General features: G+C 37.8%; 1 protein-coding gene across 2 annotated transcripts in view; it reads right to left on the bottom strand.

Moving 5' to 3' along the window:
- The window catches only part of OSBPL1A (oxysterol binding protein like 1A), a 239,611-nt gene that overhangs the window by 209,425 nt on the left and 9,248 nt on the right, over positions 1-20,938 (bottom strand). For both annotated transcript variants that reach the window (XM_032859742.1, XM_032859743.1), the window contains exons 2-4: positions 10,062-10,184; positions 3,883-3,968; positions 2,927-3,001 (exon numbers count right to left, since the gene is read on the bottom strand). In XM_032859742.1, coding sequence (XP_032715633.1) covers positions 2,927-3,001; positions 3,883-3,968; positions 10,062-10,182 — 282 coding nt within the window. In that variant the 5' untranslated portion in view covers positions 10,183-10,184. The remainder of the gene's footprint in view (positions 1-2,926; positions 3,002-3,882; positions 3,969-10,061; positions 10,185-20,938) is intronic.

The following is a 20,938-nucleotide window of genomic DNA, read 5'->3' as shown; positions in this document are numbered from 1 at the left end:
ATATCTTAAAATGAAAAAACACATATATCAAAATGTATTACTCTGTATACAGCTAAACAAAAGTTTCTAGCTTTAAGTGCCCATACTAGAAAAGAACAAAGGACTCAAATCAATAAGCCCAGCCTTCATTTTAAGAGAAAAAAAGCCCAGAAAATTAAAAAGCAGAAAAGAGATATAAAATCAGAACAGCAATTAACGAAATAAACAGAAAAATAAAGAATATCAATAAAATCCTACATCAGCTCTTAAAGAGCAACAAAATTGATAAATCTTTAGCCAAACTAACCAAGACAAAAAGATTACATAAATTGGTCAGAACAAATGAAATAGGGGCTATCATTACCAACCCTACGGATATGAAAATCACAGGAGAATATTATTAATAACTTTATGCCAAGAAATTAGACAACTTAGGTGAAATGGAAAAATATCCAGAAAGACAAAATAACCAAAGTAGACTCAGGAAGAAACAGAAAATCAGAACAGACCTACATAAAATAAATTGTTTCAATAATTTAAAATCTTCCCCCACAGAAAGCCCAAGCATAGATGGTTTACCTGGTGAATTCTATCAAAGATTTAAAGAAGTAATAATACCAATCTTTCACAAACTACTTCAGAAAACAGGAGAATAGAACAGTTTCCAACTCATTCTATAAGGCCAGTACCACTCTGTTATTAAAGTCAAATAAACTTTTGTACTTGAGTTTGTACTCAAGGAAACAAGACTATAAAGCAGTATCGCTCATGAATACAGACCCAAAAAATTCTTAACAAATCACTAACAAACAGAATCCAGAAACACATAAAAACAATTATCCAATATCAAGTGGAATTTACACAGGAATGCTTAATATCCCCAAATCAATTAATGTAATATACCATATTAATAGATTAAGGGAAAAAGTCACATGATCATCTCAAAAGACAGGGGACTAGCATCTGACATCCATTCATAAAAACTTTCAACCAACTAGAAATAGAATAACACTTCCTCAACCTAAAATAGAACACCGGAGATAAACCCACAAACACCATACTTATTGGTAAAATACTAAATACTATTCCCCTAGGATCAAAAAACAAGAATTTCTGCTCTCACCATGTTTACTCAACAGTATACTAGGTTCTAGTAAAATAAAGAACAGGGGAAAAGAATCCAGATTGGAAAGGAAGAAGTAAATTTGTCTTTACTTGAGATGATATAATCCAGTGTATAGAAAACCCTAAGAAATTTACAAAACCTATGAGAATACTGAACAAGTTCAGCAAGAACACAGGATACAGACCAACAGCAAAAGATCAACTTGTGGGGCGCCTGGGTGGCTCAGTGGGTTAAAGCCTCTGCCTTCGGCTCAGGTCATGATCCCAGGGTCCTGGGATCGAGCCCCGCATCAGGTTCTCTGCTCAGCAGGGAGCCTGCTTCCCCCTCTCTCTCTTTGCCTGCTGCTCTGCCCACTTGTGATCTCTGTCTGTCAAATAAATAAATAAAATATTGGAAAAAAAAAGATCAACTTGTCTTTCTATATAGTTGCAGCAAGAAATCAGAAAAGGAAATTTAAAAAAAATTTCATTCAAAATATAATAAAAAAGAATTCAATGCCTGGAAATACATTTAACAAGAGTAGAAGATCTGTATGTTGAAAACATCAAAACATTGCCAGGAGAAATAAAAGATCTAAATAAAGGCACAGATATTTCATATTCATGGATTGGAAGACTCAATATTGTTAAAGTGGCCATTCTTTCCAAAAGCATCTATAGATTCTATACAACACAAACATCAGTCAAAATGCTAATAGGTGTCTCTGTAGAATTTAACATGACCCTAAAATTTATATGGAAATACAAACTTTTCAAAAAAATATTTATTGGGGGGTGCGGTTTGCAGAGAGAATCTCGAGCAGACTGCATACTGAGTGCAGAGCTCAGTGACAGGCTGGCTCTCATGGCCCTGAGATCACCATCTGAGCCAAAACCAACAGTCAGACACTTAACCAGCTGAGCCACCAGGCGCCCCTGGAAATACAAACTTTTGACTGCAAATAGCCAGGATAATTTAAATCACAGTTGGAAAACTCAGACCACCCAATATCAAAACTTAATTATGAAGTTACTGTGATAAAGGCAGTATAGTACTGATGAAACAATACAGATCAAAGGAACACAACAGAAAGTTTAGAAATTTATGGTCAATTCATTTCAACAAGGGTGCCAAGACAACACAATGGGAGAAGAGTCCTTCCAGGAAACAGTGAAAAGATTAAAAAAATGTGACACAGCCATAAACCGGAATGTTATTCAACCATAAAAAGGAAAAAATGACTGATGCATGGATGCTATAGCATGGAAAAACTTCAACAGTATCACTCTAAATTAAAGAAGCCAGACACAGAAGTTTGTATGATTTCAGTTACAAGAAATTTCTAGAAAAGACAAACATCCTAGAGAAAGAAAGCCAATCAGCGGTAGCCTGAGGCATGGGAGAAAAGCAGGGAATGAACAAAGAGGCATGAGGAAACTTTCTAAGCTGATGGAAATGTTCTAAAACTGGACTGTCAGAGCTATGTAACTGGGTAAATGTACCAAGAATCGCTGAAATGTGCACTTACCATAGGTGCGTTTTATGCAACATAAAATTGTACCTCGATGAAGTGGGTTTTTTGTTTTTGTTTTTTTGAAGAAACAATCAGGAGTTTCCCCATCCTTAGAGGACAGGAGCAGGGACTGAAGGAGCGCCTATCAGGATGCCAGAGTGGAAGTACCTGACCTCATTGTTCATTCTAAGAGCTTGTGGCCTTTTGACCCAGAGTGCTGGTTTATGTATTTCTTGTGTCCCTCAGTTGCTATTCATAGGCTCATAAAACACATGTGACTACTCTTACAAATATTCCAGTCGCAAACACTGAACATGGAATGTATTCACCTTTCGTCCTGTAAAGGCAGCTCGATGAAGTGGAGTGTCTCCCATGTCGTTCAATACATTCACTTCTGCACCAGCCTGACAAACGTGAAAACTTTAGACATCTTTCACATCTCAAGAAATATACAAAAGCGAAAAAAATTCCTTAAAAAGATACTAAGTATTTTTTTTAATTTATTTTTAAGTAATCTCAACACCCCGCGGACCTCGCACTTACAACCCCAAGATCAAGAGTTGCATGCTCTACGGAATGAAGTAGTCAGGCACCCCAAAACATATTAAATATTTCAAAATTAAAATAATGTTAGTATTCATTGGTTGTCACTACTAAAATTCAATTCAATTCATAGAAAAACAGTAAAGCTTCTGAAAGGTAAAAGTCTACCTGATACATTAGAAGAGCAAAAAGCTATTTTCCTTCAAAAATCTATAGACCTTCACTCTACTTTAAAAACCCTCACTGAAAAAACTGAATGAAATTCTGAATTTTCTCCAATTTAATAAGCTTTCAGTAAAGAAAAAGATCCCACTATTTAATCATACAGCCCAATTTTAAGACACAAAACACAATTTTAGAAATATCAATGTGAAAAATTATCACTGAATTGAAAAATATAAGATCTTAAATCATGTGGTGCTCATTAAGAGATTCTAGCATCATTTTTGAATTATTTAGGGTGTTTGGTTATTTTTTCAACTATTACATTAAAAACTAGTATCTTTGCATTAATTCATACATTCACTTTTGTAATTTTAAAGAGTCAATAGGAAAATCAAATGATTAAAAAAATAGAATTTTAATTAATCAGAATAACCTAATTCATGTACTTAGCAAAGAAAAATTAAGTGTGTTAGTGTTAAATAAGCCATTATGGTTAGTCAGCTTTTCTAAGACTTTCATAATTTCCGTAACAGCAATATTTATTTTATTCATTTAAAAATTAAAGCTATAAATATACCTTTAACAGATCCTGGACCACTTGTCTATGTCCAAAATAGCATGCCAGATGAAGAGGAGTCCAACCTAAATTAGACTTACTTCTTCCTAAAAATGGAAAAATAAGGCATTTTTGTTATTTAGGTAATTTTATAATAAAATTTCTCTTTACCAAGGTACTCCCATACACTGGTCAATCTCCCCTTCGCATCGCACTGCTGATGAATGAGAGGCAAGAGACAGGACATAGTCAGAATGTAATAAGTATAACATTACTATACTATAATTAGAACCCACAAGGGCCAATTCTGATGCCACCTTCCTAACTCAATGTCCTTATCCTTAGAAGGGTGGAGGGAGAGATCATGGTTCCATTCAAAGTAGATGATCTCTAGCTGGCTCCAGGGTTCTGAGCCTCTAACCGTCTCACCATCATGTAACAAAGGTCTGGTTCTCTCAGCACAGTATTTCATGAAAAGCACCTGTGCCATGATAGGAGGGTGGACGGAAAGAAGGAATTAAGGAATCTTTTCTGCCGCATTTGGAAAGCTGTTAGCTCTGCAAACAGTGACAGAAGATGGAGTTCTGATTCCAGATAAAATCTCAAGTAACAAGGATCTGGGTTACCAGAGTGGTAGAGTTCAACTAGATAATAAGAACCAAAGTTGAGAGCAACGAAATGTTGGATCCTTGCTGAGGAGAGGTACAGAATAACTGAGTGCTACAAAAACGTACTATACAGGGACTCCTGGGTGGCTCAGTGGGTTAAAGCCTCTGCCTTCTGCTCAGGTCATGATCCCAGAGTCCTGGGATGGAGCCCCACATCGGGCTCTCTGCTCAGCAGGAAGCCTGCTTCCTCCTCTCTCTCTCTGCCTGCCTCTCTACCTACTTGTGATCTCTGTCTGTCAAATAAATAAATAAAATCTTAAAAAAAAAAAAACCAAAACGTACTATACAGTTCAATTCAGAAGAAAAACAAACAGAGCACTATACCCTGGAGCTGAGATGGCTCCAAAAGGTTATCAAAATCCCGAAGCAGGCTGAAGAGCCTGCAGCCTCTCAAATTCCAAAGCCCAGCACCCTGGAGGGTCTACCAAAGCCCAGGAGCATGCTGCCCACGAGAGGGCACTCCTCCGGAGGAGCTAGAGGTTTAATGGCTGCCCTCACCTCCTGGATTTCAGAGTTTGAGCCAACAGAAACCCCAGGCACCAGGCTCAGTGCAACAATCCTCTGACAGCTCCCTGAAGGGCTGCTGCCACCAACAGTGTCCTGTGATTGTTTGCCACTTACCCAAACACCCACAACTATTTCCTCTAAAATGTACGCCCTCTGACACTTGTAAGTAATTTCAGAAGCAATAAATTCTAGAACCACAGTCTTTTTCATGGAATGTTTCTTTTACCTTCTGTCCTTAACTGAAACCTAGCTCCTCCTGATGAAAAGGACTCTCCTTTACCCCTCAGGTGGAGCCTCCCAGATAATTCCCACACCTCCAGTGGTCCTCACCCAACAGAAGCCATGTGAACTTCCCCATAAAAACCGAATGCTGTCTCTAGTCAAGGATTCCACTCACACTACAACCCCTCTTTTGAAATTTCTGCATTAAACCTTAAGCACTTTGCTGCCATCTACCAACTCCCACCACCTCACCCCCACCAAGTAACTCCGGGAAACTGTCTTTTTCCCCACCAAACCGTGCCACTGCCCTTGAGGTGCCTATTACTTATTTGGTATCCTGGTCTCTCGATTTCTCAGCTTCCCTCATTTCCCACAAACTTTGCCTCTGTTTGATGTTCCATGCCCAGTCCCAGGGCTAGAGCCTGGATGTCATCATCATCTCTGAGGTAACAAACTACCCACTTTCCAGCTTGTTCACACAGGTATCCTCCAGCCCTGTTCAACTGAATCAGCCCTTCATTCTTTAACCACGTCTCATGTACGTAAACACCTCCGTCTTTACTTTCTTCAATAAGTCAAGCATTTTGATTTCTCACACTTCTTTGCCAATCCCCTCCCTAACTCTGTTGCAGTAGCCTACAAAAACCCCAAAGCCTGATAAGCACACTAGCTTGATTTTTCTGTAACATAGCCAGCCTTCTGAACAGTAGTGGAAGAAAAATAACAGAACCCTGTGGACTCATGGCAGCTTAACTCAGGATCTCCACTTCAGCTCGGCTCTAGACCCTGCTTGGCAATCCTTCTTATACTACCCTATTCAGGTGTCTCTCCTACATTCTACAACATGCACTTCAAGTCGCCCCTGTTCTCCTTAAGCCTCTTACCCAAACACCTCCCCTGAACAAAGGGCCTCAATCTCTCAGCTTCACAATGAGAAGAAAGGCTTTCGTGGAATTCCCAGGGCTTCCTGGCGCCAGATCTACCACCACATCTACAGGCATTCTTCCATCCTTCCCTTCTGATGTCTAAGACTAAGCCAGCTCCTGTATCCCGGATTCCATCCCCTTCTTCTCAGGCATTCTTCTCCTTTATCATCCACCTCTCCCCCTTCACTTATGAGTAAGAAGGAAGTAAACACACTCAGGTCTCTTCCGTCTTACAAGCAAGAGCAACAAAAGCCTCTCTGATCCCATTCTGCCCTCCTTACTCTTTCCTCCCGCTCTGCCTGCACTTACTCTATCCACCCCCTTCATTCCTATCAACCCTCTAGTCCCCATGGCAGATCAGGTTCATCTCCCACCATGTCATTCAAATGGGCCTCAAGTTTTAATCCACAAACGCTGTCACTGATTCCCAGGAGCACTTTTCAGCTGCCATAGCACTGTGTCACTAGACAGCGCTGGACAGCATGGCCCCACATGCCTTCCAGGCTGCCACAGCCCTGCTATAGGTTATAGAAACCCAATAGGATTTCTCTCTGCTTCTCTCCTTCTTCACTTCTCTCAGGATCCTTTGCAAGTTCCACTGTCCAACAACTCCTTCATTACTGGTATCTCCAATAATGATATCTTCTGGCCCTTTTCCACTGATTTCACTGTTAATGTACTACTGACTTCAAAATCCGTATTTCCCCAGGCACCTGGGTGGCTCAGTGGGTTAAGCCGCTGCCTTCAGCTCAGGTCCTGATCTCAGGGTCCTGGGATCGAGTCCCACATCAGGCTCTCTGCTCAGCGGGGAGCCTGCTTCCCTCTCTCTCTGCCTGCCTCTCCCATCTACTTGTGATCTCTGTCAAATAAATAAACAAAATATTAAAAAAAAATTTTCTTCTATAAAAAAAAAATTCCATATTTCCCTTTCCAACTCACTACTAAACACTTTCATTTGGTTGCTCAAAAAGTGCAAAGCTGAGCTCACCTGTCATTTTATATATGTTCTGTTGACCCCTGAACTGTGTGGGTTCACTGACATACAGATTTTAGTCGATAAACACTATAAATGTACTTTCCTTATGATTTTCTCTTCTCTAGCTTACTTTATTATAAGAATACAGTATGTAAAACATATATGTTAATTGATAATTTTCAGTAAGGCTTCTGGGCAAAAGTAGACTATTAGCAATTAAGTTTTTGGGGAGTCAAAGTTCTATGTGGATTTTTTACTGTGCAGGCAGTTGATGCCCCTTTACCCTGTGTTGTTCAAGGGTCAGCTGTACACACTAAAACTACCTCTTCCCCCCCAACATCTATTTTCACAATGAATTGTCCTTATTTACCTTGTTTCTGAAATCAGACATAAGCAACACTCTTGCCCCTTTTTTTCTTTTTCACCCCCCACATTCAGTTAGTCCTATTGATTCTACCTCATAAGTGTTAATTATATCTACTTGTTGCCATTCCCATTGCTTCCACCCCCAGTTAACCCATAACGGTCTTCCTTAAGTTTCTGTAACAGCTTCTGAACTGGTCTCCTCACATGTAGTGTTTATAGGTAAGATTCTGGACCAAGAAATCAGAATTTCCAAAATCCTACATTAAAATACTTCATCTTTTATACTCTTTACTACTTACCGTGGATATCTAAAAAATTTTGTACCCCTATCCTAGAAATACTGGCCTTAACCTTCAACTGCAGGTTAGGGCTACCTTCTCTCACTTTCAACTTGGCATTGGTAATTCCTCCCAACCAATAACATCTCTGTTGACTGTTAAGCTTTAATTCTTGAAGAATTATAGTACATTTCACCATTTTCTCAATTTCTCAGGGTTTGGAAAAACAAATCAGATAGAAAAGAAATCCTAGAAATGCCTAGCACAGGTGATCCCCATGGGAAAACACTATCCATGCCCCACCCCACCTCTCCCTACTCATTCCTTCAAGGAACTGGTGTGCCATTCCTCTACATAAATCCTTTAAACTGCCCTTAAGACAAAGTCTGACAGGTGTAACAATGAAATTTTGAATAAGCATTCACATCTGCTTCATAGTTTTACATTTCCAAATACACAACTTTCCATCAATCAGCCTGAAATAACCATAGGTGAGGGTGGGAAAGGTAGGTAATAAAATGTTATTAGGACTTTCAAATGCCAGGAATGTTTTTAGCTTTCAAAATATCATCCCAGATAAAGATTAAGAACTGGTCTTTGTTGAAGGACCAGAAGGATTTTTAGAATTCCTTTAGCATACCAAAAATCAACTCATGTTCTGGAAAGCTCAAAACAGTTTCCTCCCTGTTGCAAATTAATAATCGTTCCCCACTATGGGTGAAGCCAGAAAGTTTGTGCCCCTAGGACAGGAGAAGAATGTGACACAGCAGAATAAAATATGCATCGGGGACAGAAGACTGGGCGAGAGACACAAATGCAGAGACATAGCATTCCTGCTCATGAGCCCGGAGAGGGAGATAAATTGAGAGAACACTAAGAACACGCAAGTAGCATCTGGGATGGCAGGAAAAGATCCCCTAACAGCCACCTACCCTAGACCCCACCTACAAGGCAGCCACAAAGTGAAAGCCAAGGACCACCACTTGTATGACAAACAGAGACATGAGTTTGACTTTGTCCCCAAGTTCAACTACAAAGCTTAAGGAGCATTAGGAAGAAAAGGGTCACTGAGGAACCAAAGGCTACAGACACAAAACAAGGCTCACCTTTTTATTTAATTTTTTATTTCTTTTTTAAGATTTTATTTATTTATTTGACAGAGAAAGATCACAAGTAGGGAGAGAGGCAGGCAGAGAGAGAGAAGGAGGGGAAGCAGGCTCCCTGCTGAGCAGAGAGCCTGATGTGGGACTTGATCCCAGGACTCTGAGATCATGATCCAAGCCAACGGCAGAGGCTTAACCCACTGAGCCACCCAGGCACTCTCATCTTTATATTTAAAGGCCACCTTAGGTGAGATGGGGCAAGAAGAGTTGAGAGGTTCTGGAAGACCATTTATCAAAAAGCAATTGAGCTTAAGGTACCCAAAGACTTATATTAAGTCTTCCATATTCCAAGAATGAGAAGGTACTTGTTGAAATATCAGTCATTTTAGAAAATAAATTCTATTTCTCTGCACACCTGAGTGCAATATTTACAACCTTGCTACACAAGATGCATTAGGATTTGGATGCTGCTTATCTATCTAACTTTATCCCTTACCCCCTCCTGCCTGCAGGCCCTTGCCACCTAGACTGCCTCTCACCTCAGGACCTTGGCACATGCTGTATCTTCTCCCTTGAACACTTCTTCTATTTTCATCTGTTAGAACACTTCTTCTATTTTCATCTGTTAGTCCTTATAGCTTATACTTTTTATATACTCCTTATAGATTGCCTTTGAAACATTTCCTCTAAGAAGTTAATCCTTCTAGTTCCAGTTTCATACCTCTGACGGGATCTCATGACACCCTGGGGTTCCATATTCTGGTATATACTGTGTAGTACAGAGTGGTCTGATCTGTTAATCTACTATACTAGACTCAGTGAGGGCAAGGATCCTACTAACACCATCTGCAACGTACTGCACAGGATTCTGGCCATATAGTAAACACTCAGACCTGCTGCTTTAACTATAATACCCTATATAGCATGCATCTTATAATTAATAAAATTGTCATGAATCCTAAACCTTAAGACTAGATTTCAATTTCTCTGACTTAGGGAGGACTATGAGAGAACTTTTACACACGCTTGTGAAGTTTCTTTCTAGAATATGGGATGAGAATTTATTTCTAGCAAGATTAAAACAGTGCTAAAAAAAAATGACAGGAGTCACGCATACTCACAAGAGAAAGCTAAAAAGTTCACTCAAAACTTACCTTTGCAATTAATGTCAGCAATTACTTCATTTCTCTCCATGGTTTCTAATAACTGTCTGACTTCTTCAACGTTGCCATTTCTGGCATGATGGAGAAGCTGTTGTTCTGCTTCACTGTTCATTTCTAGATTGAAAAATAATATTGCTATTATCTAATAGCATAATGTGCATTTGGATACTATCTGGTAATAGAAAAAGGGGAAAAAATCATCTTTATTTTGTAGGTAATAAGTCAGACACAAGAAATGACTAAATGAATCAGTTGCAGGGCCAGAAGTTGACCCTGAGATTCCTTTGCCCTTTCTACTATTGAAAAAAATGCACTAGACATTCAGTTAAGTTTCTTAATCTCTCAAATCCTGTTTCCTCAACTCCAAATAACCTCATGAGCTGCTAAAACATTATATTATAGACACATATTTTGCAAATAGTTATTACAACAAAAACTAGACATTAAATTAAAATGTGGCCATTACTATAAAAACATCCTGAGGCTGATGTATAAATTAACACATTCAAAACATGTGCAAAATATACTGGATAGAAAAAATTACATTATAAATATCTGAGAATGACCATACTTACCATTCCTTTGTTTTCTCTCTCATATTTTACCAAGCCTCAAACCAAATGTGGAATACAACCAAATTTAAAGCATTTGTCAAGACATTATGAACAGCAATTCACTGAATATAATTTCTTTCTAAAAATAAATGCAAATAAATCAATTTTTTTGCCTACAAGATTAGCAAAAATAAAAGCTTATACACCTGAAAGTAATATAACATTGCAAGTCAATAATACCTCAATTTAAAAAATGATAAGATTAAACATGCCCAATGTAATCATGGATAGAAAATGTGCATTCTAGTAAAGTGCTAATACGAATATAAATGCATATATGTCACAGGGGGGGTTCTAATTTGTCAATATCAAGTAAATTTCAAAATACACATACACCTGTGGACGATTCCGCTAAGATGGCAGAGTACTAAACACCAGGACTCTGTTTCCCCACCCAGACAATAATTGCACTGGCAGAATCTGCCCAATGCAACTATTTTGGAACCCTGGGATCTACTAAAGGCTTACAACCACCAAGGAAAGCTTGGAAGATAAATTGTGGTTAATTTATGTCATTTTCAGCCCCTATCAAGGCAGCAGCTACCCATCTCCTGTGGTACATGTGTTCCTGGAGCAGGTTGCAGGAGTCAGAGTGAACAAAAAGACCCCTATACACCAAACATTGGAGAGTTGGGCTCTGATTATTGCTGCTTCTGATCACAGAGATACAGACAAAGAGGCAAGTAGCCATTGCTGATGCAGCATCTCTCACTGCTTGCTGCAAGCCCCTCCAGTGGGTGGAACTTCCAGGGGATTTAAAGGGCCAGCACTTGTTTGTTTTTTCCCTTCATTTTTTGATGTCTTCCCTTTAAAAGCCAGAAGCTGAGGACGAGGACATTCAGGGATGCCTAGGTGGCTCAGTCAGTTGCGCATCTGCCTCCTGCTCAGGTGATGATCCCAGCATCCTGGGATCAAGCCCCGCTTCAGATTCCTTGCTTAGCAGGGCGTCTGCCTCTTCCTCCCTCCCCCCACCCCTCCCCACCCCTTCCCCCTTCTCATGTGTTTACTCGCACGCTCTCTCAATAAATAAAATCTTAAAAAAAAATATTGACTACGACATTCAAAAACAACTGCACATATGGGGAAAACTAGAACATAACTGCTCATGACCACCAAAGGCTCAGCAAAGATCTGAGAAGACCTTAAGTTTAAAACTCGGGCTAACCCTCAGCACAGAGACACCCCACAATAATCCAAAAACACAACAACAAATTAGAAAACCTTGGCGAAGGAGAATTTGCTATCTAGAATTACTACATTATTAAATTCAAATGTCCAGTTTTCAACAATGAAAAAAGATACACAGTATACCAAGAAACAGGAAAGTAGGGCCCAAAGGGAAAAAACAAATCAATAGAAACTGTCTCTGAAGATCTGATGGCAAATATACTAGACAAAGGCTATCAAAAAGAATTCAAAGATCTAAAGAAAAAGATGAAGTAAAATTTTATATACAAGATGAAAATATGAATAAAAAAATTAGAAAACCCAAAGGAAACAAAAAAATTCTTGAGCTGAAAAGTACAACAAACGAAAAATTCACTTGAGGGATTCAAAAGCAGATTTGAATAAGCAGAAGACTCAGTGAACCTGAAAGATAGGGCAATGGAAATTATTGAGTCTGAGAACAGAAAGAGACCAAAATCTGAACAAAGCTTAAGTGAACTGCAGGACACCAAAACACAATAAACATGCATCACGGAAGTCCTAGAAGAGGTAGTACAAGGGATAAAGTATTTGGAGAACTAATAGCTGAATACTTGCTAAATTTGATAAAAGACATCTGAGAAGGTCAATGAACGCCAAGTAAGGTGAACTCAAAGAGATACACTATATAATCTAATTTTCAAGAGAGAAAATCTTGACAGAAGAGAGAAGCTGAATCATCAGATGGGTAAGATTATCAGCAGATTTCTCATTGGAAATTTTGGAGGACAGACTGCAGTGGGCAAATACATTTAAACCATGAAAAGAAAATGTTCAGCCAAGAACGCTATATCTGGCAAAACTGCCTTTCAAAAGTGAGAGAGAAATTAAGACATTCCCAGAAAAAAAAAAAAAAAAAAAAAAAAAAAAAAAAGCTTAGAGAGTTTATTACCACTAGACCTGCCTTTTAAAGAAATGCTCAAGAGACTCCTGCAAGGTAAAATAAAGGCACACTAGAGAAATAAACAACTCAAGGCTATATAGAGAAATAAACAACTTGATAAAGGCAAATACATGTGCAATTACACCTACTGTTATTATAACAATGGTTTATAGCTGTAATTTTTGTTTTCTACAGGATTTAAGAGTAATACATTTAAACAAAAAAATACTGGTTTAAAAGCTAGTATTATTATAACTTTATTTTATAACTCCAAATCTTGTTTTCTATGTAATTTAAGAGACCAGCAAATTTAAAAGAATTATTAGTTTATATTTTGGGTATACAGCATATAAAGATATAATTTTGTGACCTCAGTAACCAAAAAGGGTTAGCATAAAGGAGCAAGAATTTTGTGTGTATTATTTAAGTTAAGCTAATATAAATTCAAATTAGTGCTATAACTTCAGGATGTTAAGTGTAATCTCCTGGGTAATTCCCCCCAAATAGCTATAAATACACAAAAAAGGAAATAAACATTTCAGTACAAAAAAACAAACAAAAAAACAGCTAAACATAAAAGAGGACAATAATGCAGTAAATGAGGGACCAAAAAAAAAAAAAAATAAAAGCTATAAGGCATATAGAAAATAGCAAAATGACAGAAGTCAGAGATTGGCAGAATGGATAAAAACACATGATCCAACTACATGCTGTCTATAGGAGATGTACTTTAGATTCAAATAGAGAAACAGACTGAATGTTAAAGGATAGAAAGAGCTACTCCTTGCAAACAGTAATCAAAACAGAAGTGAATATACTAATGTTAGACACAATAAACTCAAAATCAAAAGAGGTTCCAAGAGACAAAGAAAGACATTATATATTAATAAAAGATTTAATACAGCAAGAAGAAAGTAATTACAAACACCCTGTTAGGTCCCCCAATAATGGGTCCATGGTCAGAGGAGCAAGATTAATACAAAGCAAAGGTCAAGCAAAGCTTTATTTCTCGCCAAGCATCAAGAATCAAACCAACCAGGTGCCTGGGTGGCTCAGTGGGTTAAGCTGCTGCCTTCGGCTCAGGTCATGATCTCAGGGTCCTGGGATCGAGTCCCACACTGGGCTCTCTGCTCAGCGGGGAGCCTGTTTCCCTCTCTCTGCCTGCCTCTCTGCCTACTTGTGATCTCTCTCTGTCAAATAAATAAATAAAATCTTAAAAAAAAAAAAAAAAGAATCAAACCAACCGTCAAACGGTCAAACAGACCGATCAGGGCTGCCCCTTACAGACAGGGCGACCCCTCCCTGCCTCACAGACTAACTTTTATAGAGCAAAGGCCATGTGGTAGGGCCTGGCCACACACAGGTGGCTACTGAGATTCTAACACACAGAGAAAGCTGCACAGTCATGCTAGGTCACACACAGGTAGCCAATTGAATTACAATTTACCCTATAGTAGACATTTGAACTAGCCTATCACTTTGGTGAGAATTGGTGCCCAAAAGGCAGGGCCCACACTCCTTGGTAGCTAAGGAGAGAGTATGCATGCTTTACTGATTGGATGTCTCCACCTGACCCGACTCATCCCTGCATTCAGGCTGTTATCTCTACCTGACCTGACCCACCCTTGTATTTGGGCTTTGTTACCTAGGACTGGTTTCCCAGACTTGCTTTTAAATAAGTTTCCCTTGGCGGAGGGGGGGGGGGGCAGGGTCAATTTAAGTTTTACTGCATAAACAACAAAATGTCTATTCAACTGAGGTGGGGCCACTCTGGCTAAATAGGCCCTTAAAACCCAATGATAGAGCAAAATATAAGAAACAAAAACAATTTAAGAAACACTAATAGTCGGAAACTTCAATATCCCACTCATAATAATGGATAGGACCACACTAGACAGAAGGAAACAGAGGAGTTAACACAATAAACCAAATCTAGCAAACATTTACACAACACTCTACCTGACAAGAGCATATACATTTCTCTCAAGTATCTTTCCAGGACAGACCACATGTTAGGCCACAGACTAAGTCTCAGTAGGGATGATGTTAGGAATTACTGAAGGAAAAGGGGAAAATTCGCAACATGGTGGAAACGAAACATACTTTAAAATAACCAACAGATCAAAAAATATAACACAAAGGAAACTGGAAGACATTAGAGATAAATAAAAATGAAAACACAAAACACTTATCAGACACAGCAAAAGCAATGTTAAGAGGGGAAATGTACAGCTAAGAATGCTTATATTGAAAAACAAGAAAGACCTCAAAACAACCAACTAACTTTGCAAATTAAGACATTAGGGGAAAAAAAAACCTAAAGCTAGAAAAAAATACTAAAGATTAGAGCAGAAAGCAACAAAATAGAGAATAGAAAAACAGAAAAAAATTCAATGAAACCAGACATTGAGTCTTCAAAATGATCAACAAAATTGGCAAACATTTAGCTGGACTAAGGGAAAAAGAGAGAATCAGATTACTAAAATCAGAAATAACAAGGACATTATTACCAACCCTACAAAAATAAAAAGCGTTTTAAGAGTATGGTGAACAATTGTGCACCAACAAATCAGATAATCTAGAGGACATGGACATATTCCTACAAACACAAAACCTACCAAGACTAAATCATGAAGAAATGGGAACTCTGATACACAACTAGTAAACTAGATACACAACTAGTTAAGAGATCAAGCAGTGCCTGGGTGGCTCAGTTGGTTAACGGTCCGCCTTCAGCTCAGGTCATGATCTCAGGGTCCTGGGATCTAGCCCCATGTTGTGTCCCCCCGCCCCAGGAGGCCTGCCTCCCTCTCTCTCTCTCTCTCTCTCTCTCTCTCCCTCTGCCACTCCCCCTGCTTGTGCTCTCACTTGCACTCACTCTCTCAAATAAATACAATTAAAATCTTTAAAAAAAAAAAATCAAAATCTCCCACAGAAAATCTTCCTGAACTTGACTGCTTCACTGGAGAATGACACTAATCCTTCTCAATTTTTTCTAAAAAATTCAAAGAGGAAAGAATACTTTGTAACTCATCCATGAGGCCACCATCACACTAATACCAAAGACAGACAAAGATAAAAGAAAAACAGACTGATATCCCTTATGTACACTGATGGAAAAATTCTCAATGAAATACTAGCAAAACTGAATTCAGCAGTGTATTAAAGGAATATACACCATGACCCAGTGGGATTTATTCCTGAAATGCAAGGATAGTTCAACATATGAAAACTGATCAATGCAATACACTACATAACAGAATAAAAAAAATACATAATCCTCTCAAGTGATGCAAATAACATATTTAACAAAATTCAACACCTTGCATGATTTAAAAAAAAAAATCCAAAGAGCTACAAATAAAAGGAAACTATTTTAATGTAATAATAGCCATCTGTAAAAAACCCATAGAAAACATCATACTCAAAGATGAAAGATGGAAAGCTTTTCCTCGAAGATTAGGAACAAGGAGACGATGCCCACTTTCACCAGTTTTAGTCAACATAATACTGGGCATTCTAGCAGATAATTTAGATAAGAAATAAAAAGCATCCAAATTGGGAAAAAAGCAGTAAAATTATCGGTTTGTTGAGGATATTTACAGAAAACCATTAAGATTCAACCAAAAAAAGCTCTTAGAAATAACCAATTTAGGAAAGTGTTAGGATACAAGAGCAACATAAAAATCAGTTGTGTTCCTATACACTAGTAATAAATCATCTGAAAAGGAAATTACAAAAATAATTCAATTTATAATACGGTCAAAAAGAATTAACCAAAAAGATGAAATATTTATACAATAAAAATTACAAAATATTGAGAAATGAAAGACATAAATAAATGGAAACACATCCCATATTCACAGATTAGAAAACTCAACATTATTAAAATGTCAGTCCTATGGAAAGAAATCTAGACATTCTTTCAATGCCTATCGAAATCCCAAAAATGTTTTTTGTAGAAACAGAAAAACCCATCCTAAAACTCCTGTGAAATTTCAAGGGACTTTAAATAGCCAAAACAATCTTGAAAAAGGAGAACAATGTTGGAGGATTCATACTGGCCAATTTCAAACTTATTACTAAGCTACCATAATCAAACATTGTGGTACAGGCATGAAGACATACAAAACAATGGAATAGAACAGGGAAGTCAGAAATAAATCCTTGTGTATATGGTCAAATGAATTTTTAATAAGAGTGTCAAGATAATTCAATGAGTAAAGGACAGTCATCAACAAATGGTGCTGGGGAAACTGAAAATCCACATGGAAAAGAGTAAAGCTGAACCTTTACTCAACATTGTATTCAAAAACTAACTCAAACTAGATCAAAGATCTAAATTTAAGACTTAATACAAAACTCAGGAAAACACAGGGCAAAAACCTCATGACACTGGATTTGGCAATGATTTCTTGGATAGAACAAGGGCACGGGTAACAAAAGAAATAGACAAAGTGGACATCATGAAAATTTTAAAATTCTGTGCATCAAAAGACACTATCAGTTAGAAGACAAGTACAAAATTAGAGAATATTTGCAGTCTATGGCCATACCACCCTGAATGCGCCTGATCTCATCTGATCTCAGAAGCTAAGCAGGGTCGGGCCTGGTTAGGACTTGGATGGGAGAAAATACTTGCAAATCACGTAACTGATAAGGGATTAAATCCAAAATATACAGAGAATGTCTAGAACTCAAAACCCAATTCAAGGGGCACCTGACTGGCTCAGTTGGTTAAGCATCTGCTTTCAGCTCAGGTCATGATCCTGGGGTTCTAGGGGTTCTAGAATTCAGCTCCATGACGGGCTCCCTACTCAGCAGAGCATCTGCTTCTCCTTCTGACCCTCCCCCCTACTCATGCTTCCTTGCTCTCTCTCTTGCTCTCTCTCTCTCTCTCAAATAAATTAAAATCTTTAAAAACAAATCCCATTAAAACAACAACATGGGCGTCTGGGTGGCTCAGGGGGTTGGGCCCCTGCTTTAGGCTCGGGTCATGATCTCAGGGTCCTGGGATCAAGCCCCGCATTTGGCTCTCAGCTCCCTGCTCAGCAGGGAGCCTACTTCCCCATCTCTCTCTGTCTCTCTGCCTACCTGTGATCTCCCTCTGCCAAATAAATAAATAAAATCTTTAAACAACAACAACAATAACAACGACAAAAACACGAAGTTTAGATATTTCTCCAAGGAAAATATGCAAACGGGTGGGGTCCCCAAATGGTTCTGCTTCCGGTTAAGCATCTGCCTTTAGCTCAAGTCCTGATTGGGCTCACCACTCAGCAGAAGTCTGCCTCTCTCTAATAAATAAAATCTTTTTAAAAAAGAAAATATGCAAATGACCAATAAAGACACAAAAAGACAATCCATATCACTGATCATTAGGAAAATACAAATTAAAACTACAATGGGTATCACCTCTCACCCATTAAGAAGGCTACTATGAAAAAAAAGCAGAAGGCAAGTATTGTCAAGGATATGAAAAAATTAGAATCCTGTGCATGGCTGGTAGGAATGTAAAATGGTACTGCCACTGTGTAAAAAAAATTAGGGATTTCTCAAAAAATTAAAAATAGAATTACCCTATGATCTGGCAATTCCACTTCTGGATATATACCTGAAAGAACGGAAAGTGAGGTCTTGAAGTATTTGTACAGCTACGTTCATGGCCGCGTTATTCACAATAGCTAAAACATGAAAGCAAAACAAGTGTCCGCTGGCAGACGAATGGTAAAGCAAAATATGATATATACTTTTCAGTGTTTAAAAAGGGAGAAATTTCTGCAATATGCTAAGATACGGATTAACTATGAGGACATTATGCTAAGTGAAATAAGCTAGTCACAGAAAGACAAAAACTGTATGATTCCATTTCTATGAAGTACTTAGAGCACTGTAGTCAAAATCAAAGAAAGAAAGTGGAATGGTGGTTGCCAGGGACTTCGGGGAGAGGAGAATGGGGAGTTATTTATTGGGTACAGAATTTCAATTTTATAAGAAAAATTTTAAAGCTGGATGGTGGTAACAGTAGGACACACTATTAATGTATTTAATACCACTGAAGTATACATAGACATTTCTAAGATGCATTATCTTATGCATATTTTATAATTTATAAAATAAATACACATATGCCATTTACTTTCCCAGGGAAACTCTACTTCTAGGAATTTATCTTATAAAAATACTTACAGAAGATTATTTTGTAAGCATGTTCACAAGGATTACATGATTTACAACAGTTAAAAGGGTATTAAGTCCATATTCATCAGTAGGGGAGTGGTTAAATAAATCCTCTAGGAAGGCTAAAAGAAATATTCTACAGACTGGAGGACGGAAGACAATTGAAGGATTGTTTCAAAAAGTAGCCAATGCACAGTGAACACCATGACCTTCAATCCTCTTCCCTAAGCACTCCTAATGCTGACAAGCCAGGCTCCAGCCCCTGAGAGAAGACTAAGGTGGTTACAGTCTCTGAAAGATAACATATTCCAAGACAACACCAGCAGCTCCCAACAAATGGCTGAGCCAGATGAATCTTACAGTAGAGTTGGCCAGTCAAGGGTTCCCCTACTTTCTCAATTTCCAATCAGCTTTCTGGTTCCTATTAAAAACCAGTAAGTAAGGGTGACAAGACATCTGAATAAAACCTCCAAAACATGAAAGAATCTAGAACCGAAGAGGCAAAATTAAAAAAAAAAAAGTTGGGAAAATTTTAAATAAAATGAAATTATATTCTGAAACAAAACCAAGATACTGTATGAAAATACAAAACAGAAAAAGATATCTGAGTATTTAAAATGATAGCAAAAACATCAATGAAACCAGGTGCTAGTTTTTTTTTTTTTTAACGATCAATAATTGATAAACATTTACCCAGAGACTCATAAAGAGAGACAGAGAGGGAGAACTCCTAGAAAATCGGAAGTCAAAGAGGAGAAATAATCACCACCACAGAAATACAGAAGACTGTAAGAGATTATGAAAAATTAGTGCCAACACACTGGACAGAAGAAATGGATAAATTCCTAGAAACACATAACTCCCCAAAACTGAAGAAGAAACAGAAAATCTAAACAGATTATCAGCAATGAAATAGAATCCGCAACCAAAAAACCCAAAAAACAAAAGTCCAGGACCAGATGGCTTTACAGAAGAATTCTGCCAAACATTAAGTAATAATAATGCCTATTCTTCTCAAACTATTCCAAAAGATAAGAGTAAGGAAAGCTTCCAAATTCATTCCATGAGGCCAGCATTACCCTGATACCAAAACCAAATGACACTACCAAAAAAAAACAAAACAAAACAAAACAAAGCAAAAAAACCAACTATAGCCCAATATCTCTGAGGAACATAGATGCAAAAAATCCTCAATGACATATTAGTAAAACAAATCCAACAATACATTTTAAAAAATCATACACCACAACCAAGTGAGATTTATGCATGGGATGCAAGGGTGGCTCAATATTCACAAATCAATCAAAGTGATACATCAACAGAGAAATGATCATATGGTTTTTATCTTTTAACTACATGCAAAAAAAGTATTTGACAAAGTACAGCACCCATTCTTCATAAAAATCCTCAGTAAAGTAGGCATACAGGGGACACACCCCAACATAATAAAGGCCATATATAAAAAACCTACAGCTAACATCATACTCAATGATGAAAAACAGTTTTTCCTCCTAAAATCAGGAGCAATACAGGGATATCCACTCTTAGCACTTTTATTCAACGTAGTACTGGAAGTCCTAGCTACAGCAATGAGACAAGAAATGAAAGCCATTCAGATTGGTAAGGAAGAAGTAAAACTTTCACTATTTGCAAATGATGTGATACTATATATAGAAAACTCTAAACTCTAAAGACTCCGCCAAAAAATATCAGAACTGATTAATGAATTCAGTAGTCACAGGATACAAAATCATATAGGAATTCGTTGCATTTCTATAAACTAATAATGAGGTAGCAGAAAGTGAAATTAACAATCCCATTTATAATTTCAACAAAAATAAAATACCTAGGAACGAACTTAACCAAGAAGATGAAAGACCTGTACTCTTGAAGCTATAAAACACTGATGAAAGAAACTGAAGATGACAAAAACAAAGGGAAAGTTATTCCATGCTCATGGATGGAAACAAGAAATACTATTAAAA

This window comes from Lontra canadensis, unplaced genomic scaffold (assembly GCF_010015895.1).
Source record: "Lontra canadensis isolate GAN:19392208 unplaced genomic scaffold, GSC_riverotter_1.0 scaffold17, whole genome shotgun sequence".
In the NCBI taxonomy this organism is placed as follows: domain Eukaryota; kingdom Metazoa; phylum Chordata; class Mammalia; order Carnivora; family Mustelidae; genus Lontra; species Lontra canadensis.
The sequence above is the reverse complement of the archived record's forward strand: the minus strand, read 5'-3'. Positions and strand labels throughout refer to the sequence as shown.